We start from the raw sequence: 10109 nt of genomic DNA on the forward strand, positions 1-10109 counted from the left end.
AATACACGAAAAATATTTGACCTTTTAAATATGTTATCTGAGATACAGATTTAGCCTTGATTCTCATGCATGAAGCCTAACTGACAGACATGGATACCTTGCAAATACCCCCATACCAAGTATAGTTTTTTCTCAATCATCAGTGAAAAATTCAAGTGACAAACAATATTTTTTAACCTGTTGCTTAATCATCAAAATGATGTCAAGGACATTGGACATATGACAGATTGAAATTGGTGTAAGGCATCTCTATACATGATATACAAATACTAACACAGTGACTGCATGTTAATCACACCGCTGTATGATAAGCATCCAAGGACGGGCAGGCAAGAACGATAATATTATTGCTTGATTGATTGCTGTTTCACAAACTTTCAGTGAAGATCAACATCAACATTAATATCGCTTAATTGCAAGAGAAAATAATGTGAATGGTATTCAGAAACGAAAACACAAAATTAATAAGACTCTTTTGTATCATGTGGTACAGAAATAATACCGAGGGTTTAGTAATGGTAATAATGATAATTGTTAAATATTGCAATATTAAGATCTCGCATTCTGATATTTGATATAATATCTGTATGCTGATTTTCACAAAAATCCCAACAATTTGTGATCTTTCTTAAAAAATCGTGATAATAAATCCACACAATAATTCATGAATTTACAGAATTCACAGATAAATAAACTCATCATAGATACCAGGACTAAATCTAGTATATACGCCAGACGCGCGTTTCGTCTACAAAAGACTCATCAGTGACGCTCGAATCCAAAAAAGTTAAAAAGGTCAAATAAAGTACGAAGTTGAAGAGCATTGAGGACTAAAATTCCTAAAAGTTTTGCAAAATACAGCTAAGGTAATCTATGCCTGAAGTAGAAAAGCCTTAGTATTTCAAAAAATTCAAAAATTTGTAAACAGTAAATTTATAAATATAACCATATCAATGACAATTCATGTCAGCACAAAAAGTTATAACTGTCACTATAGAACACATGCAGATTTTTTCCCATGAACTAAGTATGATCCATATTTAGGATGATAGCTGTTTTCCATCTTTATTATTTTAAGAGTAAAATAGAAACGAGTTTCAACGAAAATCCTTGGAACACAGAATTATAATAGAGAGAACAAACACGGCAACATAAAGGATATGTCACCTACATGACACATTATTCAGACTTGAATGGAGTCAACTAGTCTTTGCCTTTAATCCTTGCATTGCTGACTTAGTGGAGGAGGAAATATGGTTTGAGACTTCCAGGGTTCAAACCATTGACCTCCAGCACTTGAAGTGAAGATAGTACATCAAGACAAGAATTTTTTGTGTGATGCAAGATTAGCAAATATGACAATTAAACAACCTTTGTCAGCTCACTCACATACCACATGCGCCCACTTGTCACTGGGTAAAGAAAACCTCACAAGATACTTAAGATCATAGACTCATACCTCCTACCGAACTCAACTGCTGAATATTTCTGGGGGATATGCACATACACATGTTGTCCTTATTTTCTACAAAGTTTCCCGAAATTCTGTGCATTCAGAAAAGTTGCCATGACAAACTGTTGTAGCAGTATATTTAGGCCAAACTTCTATGCTCCAATGGGACAACATCTAGAAAAAATGCATCCAAATTTCTTTTGGATATGCACATATACATAGTGTTTTCTTATTATATACAATGTTTCAAGAATTCTGTTGTATAAATAAAGACAAAGTTGCGATGACAAACTGTTGCAGTAGTAAAACGGGGCATTACTTCTTTAGAAAAAAATTGAATCCGAATTTCCTGCCAATTTGCACATCTACATAGTATGTTTTTCATATCTAGAAAGTTTCAGGGAATTCTATTCTGTGGTTTCAGCGGAGTTGTGATGACAACAACAGGACGGACGGACTGATGAGTCAAAAACACTATACCTGGAACTTTATTCCTTGGAGTATACAAAGATGCAATGTTATGCCATAATATGTAAAGTATGTATTGAGGGATATATAAAAGAATTAAATTCACTTTTCCCATTTTAATTTTACAACTGCCAACAAATACAACAGCAAAAGTACAAATAATAATGTACATGCCACTTTTAAAAAAAAATTATATACATATATGTGTACATATATTTCTATACAATTCTGATAGTGAATGAAAACTGCTGCTGTATGAAAAAGATTCTATTGTAAATGTACTTTTACAATTATAAACATACAATTCATATAGAACAAGCTACAGCGGATTGTATGCATTAAGTCAATAGGGGTAAATTTCAATAGTTGTCAAATGGACATAGAATGATGCATATCAGGACATGAAAATTATTTTAATAGAAGAATTTGCATTTTGACGAATGGAAAAGTAAGATTAAAATAAATAGACTAACTGAATGATGTCTAAAGTAAACTTTTATGCTCTTATCTGAATGATAATTGAAGGCAACAAAAATTATGTTCCATGCAAACATCCGTTTTAATATCATCAATAGACTCGATTTTTGACTCCGGAGATTATATTTTTTTCGACAAGTTACCTTCTCTGTAGTTGCACATCCTCGTACTCGGTCAAGTAGGTTCTGAAAGAGGTAAAATCGAGCCTACAATCGGTACAGTTTAGGGGAAAACATTATTGTTTTATAACAAAATAATTGGAATTCAGGAAACTTTCTCCCAAATTGAACTGAATTTACGTCTGTTGGTTGCTCTTACTTGAACGAGTCCTAGGATGTCTTACCACATATTAGGTTACTTGTCGAAATATAGTGTAATCCGAAGTAAAAAGTCGATAATATGAAAAACGTCTTGTAGTTTTGCGTTAATTTGTATGTTATATGAAGCATTTCACATATCCCTTTTTAAGGTACTTGTTCTACATAACGCGCATCACAAAGCTTCTGAATTTTTTTTATTGCTTTTTATTTGTTTATCATATCGACATTATACACGGGTTCAGAGAAAACTTATTAGTCCATGTTTGCGGGTTTATTGGCAACAACTCAAACATAGCTATAGTGTCGGCATATAGAACAATTTAATCCTGTTGGTTTCATATCCTTATCAGTGGAATCAATATAAGTTTTAATACATTAGTGAAATTCTCAAGACAAATTGTTCACGTTAATAAATCATCAAAGTTTTCTTTCAAATGATCTTCTTACAAAGATACAAACAAAGTCACAATACATTTTTTTGTATTTTGTTTGTTATAAAATTACTCTGTACCCAGTGGACCGTTGTGACGTACAATTTTGCATAGCTATATATGTATATCGTATTTAAAGGGGAGCTATGAGATATAAAAAAAAATCTTGCTCATTCATTAATGAAAGTAAAATAGTGAAATAATAATTCGCTTTGACTTATTCTTATATCGTTTAAAAATATATTTATTAAAGGTATTAAGTCACATGACGTTGTTACGGTCAAGTGATTGTTTACTATAAACACGTGTGTGTGTGTGTGTTTATATCAATCACATGGTGTGTGTTTACGTTCAATTTGATCGGATGGCATATACCAGTATTGCCGATTTTACGGGTATATGCCCTCATGATTTTCGTGAAAAGCATGATTAAGTATTACTTAAGGGGTTAGTTTGAGAAAATTAAGTTATTCGAAGTTTGCCTATAGTTCAACGTAGCAGCATTCGTTATTATGTTTACCCCCTCCCCCAACCCCCCTTTTATGAGATGGTTATCGTTAATGGGAGTATATGCATATATTACATTATATTAATATGAATTTTTCCTCTTTTGTAGATAGTTTTTGATTGTGTTACTGTTACTGTATATTACTGTGCTATTGTATGATTGGATTGGGAGTGTGCCTGAATTTAAAGTGAAGGACTTTAGTTTGAGAATCATATTGAATGTAAAGTTAATATTAAAGGCTGCTACAGCTGAAGGCACACGTATCTTATTTATGTGTTGTTTTATTTTTTAAATAATTTATATTCGTTTGAGTTGGTGAATTAGAATATAACGATGATTACTATATATCTTAACCTATGATACGGAATCAAACGAACCTAGAAAAATCCAGTGATTCTTTTTTTTTTTATATTGATCAAGTCTCTATTCTATTTCGCATACACGTACATTTCCAGAACCGTGAAATGTCAACAAAAACCTGTTACTATCCTTTTGAAATCGCATTACCCACGGTTCATCATTCAATGTATTGTCTATTTCAGATAACGGAATGATTCTGACGAGCTCTCCAGCGGAGGTTAGCTGATGAATGTTTTTAGATTGATGCCCAACAGCATAAACATTTCCATCATAGTCAATAGCCTGACTGAACGGATCTATTAAAGTTTCACTTTTGTAATCGAAACTTTTTTCAGTGGTCGATTCCAGTCTAATAGAATTATTGCCATTCGTATAGATGTACTTAGTTGACTTGTAACAAGTAACAAATGGTGTATTTACATTAGTATTACAACATCTAAGTTTTGCACCGGTGTCAGAGTTCAACCAAGAAATAGCCTCACTTTGAGAGGCAATATATTCGTCTCCTGTAAAACACAATCCCCACACATTAACACCAACGGCCAGTGTTTTCAATAATGTCATTGTTTCAACATTGATTTCAAAGATCGTGTGTGGGTATGCCGACACAGCAATGGTTTTATCATTCACTTGAGTTATGTCAGTCGGTTTATCAACAATATTTAGTTCTCTTTTTTTTTGTCCGTTGGGGTCATGGCTAACTATCTTCTTACTATTATAATCTGTTATGATTATATCATCATTAAAGAATATTCCACTTATATAATGTCCGCTGATATTAATTTTAAATATAACTTTTAATTTTCCTTTTTGGAAATCTATGATTTTTATTCCAGGGATGGGAGTTCTTTGTTCGTTCAGGCTAATACTTCCAAGAGCGTATACTTTTTCGATATTTTTTCTAGCTTCTATTTCTACTGATATTTGCCTTATTTTACGAACTTCTTGTGACATATCATCCTCTAACTGCGGTAGTTTACTTAATATGCCTTCCATTGTAACCAAACATTGTAATTCAGATCCTTGGGATAAACACGCCTCAAAAATATTCTTCCAGTTCTCAAAGGTGCTATTCAGTGCTAATAGTACTGTAATTTCATCGTTCAGTTTTAGAATATTAGATTTCCGTGTGTTTCTAACTTCGTCTTTTAACTGTTGTTCGATTTTATCTAAATGTCTATTCAACATTTCCCGTAAGTTACCTATTTCTTTCTGAATAGCTTCTATTTCGTTTTCAAATGTTTCTATGTTCTGTTTTCGATTTTGAATAATTTTGCATGAGTTATCGTTCAAATTTTTCAACTTATTCATAAGATCACGTGCCTTTGTAGATTCTTTCACACCCGATACAGCTTTATCTATGGTAACGACCTCTGTACACTTTCTATGATGAACAGTGGCGCAAATAGTACAACATGGTTTTGTATGGTCTTTGCAGTATATCTTTATTCTCTCGTCAGGATGTTCGTCACATGTGATAGCTCCAAACAAATTTAAGGCATTATTATCAGTATTTATATCTTTAATAGGAACGATTCTATGGTTTCGCGTTATTTTGTATGTTTTGTGATGAACCTCGCAGTTTTCGCAATATGCCTCCTCACAAACTGTACAAAAAGACACGGCATTCTGAGATATATTTCTGAAACTGCAAGCATCACAAAGTTTCTCTGATGTTTTCATTGCTTTTCTATCTATCATTGACATTATCAAATGGTTCAAAGGTAACTGTTTAGCCCATGTTTCTGAGTTTTTTGTATTGTCAACAATTGAAACAAGGCGTCTACATACAGGACATTTGAACCCTATTGGTTTCTCCTCCTTATTAGTCGAATTGATATAAGTGTGTATACATGCCTTGCAGAAGGTATGAAGACAGGGTAAATACTTGGGCTCTTTGAAAGTTTCAAGACAGATAGTGCACGTTAATAAATCATCAAAGTTGTCTTTTAGAGATTCCACCTTTACAACGGTCGAAGTCGCCATTTTGTATGTTATCAACCTTCCCTGTTCAAAGTTAAACGATACGAAGATTATTTTTAGATATACCTGTAAACGGTGATCATACAGTGATTATAGCCTAAATAGGTGTTTTTTTCTATTTTTGATTTGACTTAAATAAACGGCAATAAAACAATAACTACTGTATAAACACAGTAAACCATTTTCAAACAATAATGCCTTTTTTAATCCATATCTCTGTAACGAGTTTATGGGACCTTAAACAAGAGGCTCTCAAGAGCCTGAATCGCTCACCTTAATTCTTTTGGTTAAATCTCTCATCAATGATTATTTTGGCTTTTCAATTTATTTAAATGTTTTTTGGATCGTCCTATTTTCTTCAAAAGCCAAAAAAAATAATCATTTTCTCCTATGTTCTATTTTAGCCATAGGAGCTATGTTTCTTGACATACAATGAAATAAAATATAAAATTTATACTAGATACTCTGAAACTCATTTAGCCTAAGTTTGGCTGAAATTGATACAGCAGTTTCAAAGGAGAAGATTTTTTAAAGTAAGTCAACATGATGAACAAATTGTGAAAAAAGTCTTTAAAGGGCAATAACTCCTTAAGGGGTCAATTGACAATTTTGGTCAAATTGACTTAACTGAAGATCTTACTTTGCTGAACATTATTGCTGTTTACAGTTTATTTCTATCTATAATTATATTCAAGACAATAAACAAAAACAGCAAAATTTCCTTAAAATTATCAATTCAGGGGCAGCAACCCAACAACAGGTTGTCTGATTCATCTGAAAATTTCAGGGCAGATAGATCTTGACCTGATAAACAATATTACCCACGTCAGATTTGCTCTAAATGCTTTGGTTTTTGAGTTATAAGCCAAAAACTGCATTTGACCCCTATGTTCTATTTTTAGCAATGGCGACCATGTTTGTTGATAGATCATAACTTCGGATACAATTTACAAACTAGATACCCTAAGGAACATTCAGTTAAAGTTTGGAAGTATTTGGCCCAGTAGTTTCAGAGGAGAAGATTTTTGTAAAAGATTACTAAGATTTACGAAAAATGGTTAAAAATTGACTATAAAGGGCAATAACTCCTAAAGGGGTCAACTGACCATTTCCGTCATGTTGACTTATTTGTAAATCTTACTTTGCTGAACATTATTGCTGTTTACAGTTTATCTCTATCTATAATAATATTCAAGATAATAACCAAAAACAGCAAAATTTCTTTAAAATTACCAATTCAGGGGCAGTAACCCAACAACAGGTTGTCTGATTCATCTGAAAATTTCAGGGCAGATAGATCTTGACCTGATAAACAATATTACCCCATGTCAGATTTGCTCTAAATGCTTTGGTTTTTGAGTTATAAGCCAAAAACTGCATTTGACCCCTATGTTCTATTTTTAGCAATGGCGACCATGTTTGTTGATAAATCAAAACTTCGGATACAATTTATAAATTAGATACCCTAAGGAACATTCAGTTAAAGTTTGAAAGTATTTGGCCCAGTAGTTTCTGAGGAGAAGATTCTTGAAATAGTTTACGACGACAGACGACGACAGACGACAGACGACGGACGACGACGGACGCCAAGTGATGGCATAAGCTCACTTGTCCCTTCGGGACAGGTGATCTAAAAATGGTAAATAAGGGTAACAGTAGTTTACCGATGTTCAAATCTCGTAAATCACTTAGGAAGAGACACATCAAGGGAGTATACAAACCGAAAACGATATGGCAAAAATAACAGTAAAAGGCGTATCCTGCGAAGCATTCATTCCCAGTCAGCTAGTCAGTTAGGCGAATTAACGGTCAGTAAAAATGTCACAATCGGGAATAGTTATCAATTAAAGGTACCAGGATTATAATTTAGTACGCCAGACGCGTCAGACTCATCAGTGACGCTCATTTTATCAAAATATTTATAAAGCCAAAAAAGTACAAAGTTGTAGAACAATGAGGATCCAAAATTCCAAAAAGTTGTTCCAAAAGACGGCTAAGGTTATCTATGCCTGGGATAAGAAAACCCTTAGTTTCTCGAAAAATTCAAAGACACACTGAGCAAACAACTTAAAGTATCTTGAAATCTAAGACTGTTAAATGTGAGTTGAGACACCGACACGTCGCATCGGTCAACCAATTAAGTCGTGACCGTACTAAATTGGGTCAATTTATGTCGTTGACTCATAAATCTATTGGTGCAGTTTTTATATTAAACATTGTTAATTCATGACTCCACGCCTCTTTATGACTTTCATACAAAATGAACACGAAAGAGCGTAACGTATAACTGATATGTAGGTATGCTAAGGCTGAAAAGATGACAATTGGAAAATTAAAATCATCACGTTTGTCATAGAATTCTAGTTTAATGTCATCCATTCAAAAGTGTCAATATTGAGGAGCAGATCTATATGATAAGCAGATCTTTTACCTTTTGTAGAACCCATAATTTCAAGTTTGTTGTGATATATGAGATTTAAAATGTGAGTTATTAGTTGACAGAGCATCATCAATTTAAAAATCAAATATTCAAGTTGATTCCCTTTAAAAGTGGTGCGAAAGACACCACAGGAATAATCAGACTCGAAAGTCGAATATAAATTGACAACGTCATGAATAAAAAGAGACCAAAACAACAATAAACAAGAATGTGTCCCCAGTACACGAATGCCCCACTCGCACTATCATTTTCTATGTTCAGTGGACCGTGAAATTGGGGTAAACCCTCTAATTTGGCATTAAAATTAGAAAGATCATATCATAGGGAACATGTATACTAAGTTTGAAGTCGATTGGACTTCAACTTCATCAAAAACTACCTTGACCAAAAACTTTAACCTGAAGCGGGACAGACGGACGAACGGACGGACGAACGAACGAACAGACGGACGGACGCACAGACCAGAAAACATAATGCCCCTCTACTATCGTAGGTGGGGCATAAAAATAAACAAAACAAAATGACTGGGACTCACAAGCCCTCGATTTTCGTATCAAGTGGAACATCGATGTTCAGGCGCTGCTGGAATGTTGCTACTAAGAAATGGATAGGAACGAATTGACAAACACGTAAATTTGTTATCAAGCGTACCAGGTTTATGATTTATTAGCCAGATGCGCATTTCGTCTACACGACTCATCAGTGACGCTCAGGTCAAAATAGTTATAAAAGCCAAACAAGTAAAAAGTTGTAGAACATTGAGGACCAACAATTCCAAAAAGTTATGCCAAATACGGTTACGGTATTCTATGACGGGGATAAGAAAATCCTTAGTATTCCGCGGAACCCAGTGTCTCGCATACTTTTGCTGTTAATCACACACTCAACAAAAATGATGAAAAAAATCAATAAAATTATTCCTCTTGATACTATCTTTTGATTGTCAGAAGCTTCTGTCCAAGTTTGGTAAAAATCCAGGCTAGTTTAAGAATCTTAAAAGATTTTTTTTCATCATTTTTGTTGAGTGTGTGATTAACAGCAAAAGTAGGCGAGACACTGGGTTCTGCGGAATACTAAGGATTTTCTTATCCCCTTCATAGAATACCGTAACCGTATTTGGCATAACATTTTGGAATTGTTGGTCCTCAGTGCTCTACAACGTTTTACTTGTTTGGCTTTATAACTATTTTGAGCTATCTGAGCGTCACTGATGAGTCTTATGTAGACAAAACGCGCGTCTGGCGTATTAAATTATAATCCTGGTACCTTTGATAACTATCAACACAAAATATAATTGACCTATCGCAAATAAAAACTAGAATACTGACTTATCCTTGATACTAATCCATGAAATAAGGCCAAGGACAGGGGAAGCCTATCTGATAGACACAGAGACCTTGCAAATATCACACATACTATGATACCAAATATAGCAATCATCTCACTCGATTGTGAAAAATTCATGTGACTAATCCTAGTTTTTTATTTTGCCGATGTATCATCAAAATGAGGCCAAGGACAATAGACAGTCTTCATCTTTCTGAAAATTAAAACTTATTTTATACAAACAAAAAAGACTGATGTTGACACCGCTGCATGATGGACTGGCAGGAATGTGGTTGGAAGGACAAAAAAAGTTACAAAAGATGCCATAATATGAACCAATAAT

The 10109-nt window shown here is 33.7% G+C and overlaps 1 protein-coding gene across 1 annotated transcript; it reads right to left on the bottom strand.

Moving 5' to 3' along the window:
• Positions 1–3989: 3989 nt before the first annotated feature.
• Positions 3990–6051, bottom strand: LOC139499474 (uncharacterized). The gene has a single exon (XM_071288152.1). It carries the CDS (start codon positions 6001–6003, stop codon positions 4081–4083), a length of 1923 nt encoding a protein of 640 aa, XP_071144253.1. The 5' UTR covers positions 6004–6051; the 3' UTR covers positions 3990–4080.
• Between the last annotated feature and the right edge of the window lie 4058 nt (positions 6052–10109).

The sequence above is a fragment of the Mytilus edulis genome, chromosome 12, assembly GCF_963676685.1.
Source record: "Mytilus edulis chromosome 12, xbMytEdul2.2, whole genome shotgun sequence".
NCBI classification, from domain to species: domain Eukaryota; kingdom Metazoa; phylum Mollusca; class Bivalvia; order Mytilida; family Mytilidae; genus Mytilus; species Mytilus edulis.

Bases quoted from the DNA above. Each gene is read 5' to 3' on its own strand.
- LOC139499474 (XM_071288152.1), bottom strand. From the start codon at position 6,003: ATGGCGACTTCGACCGTTGTAAAGGTGGAATCTCTAAAAGACAACTTT.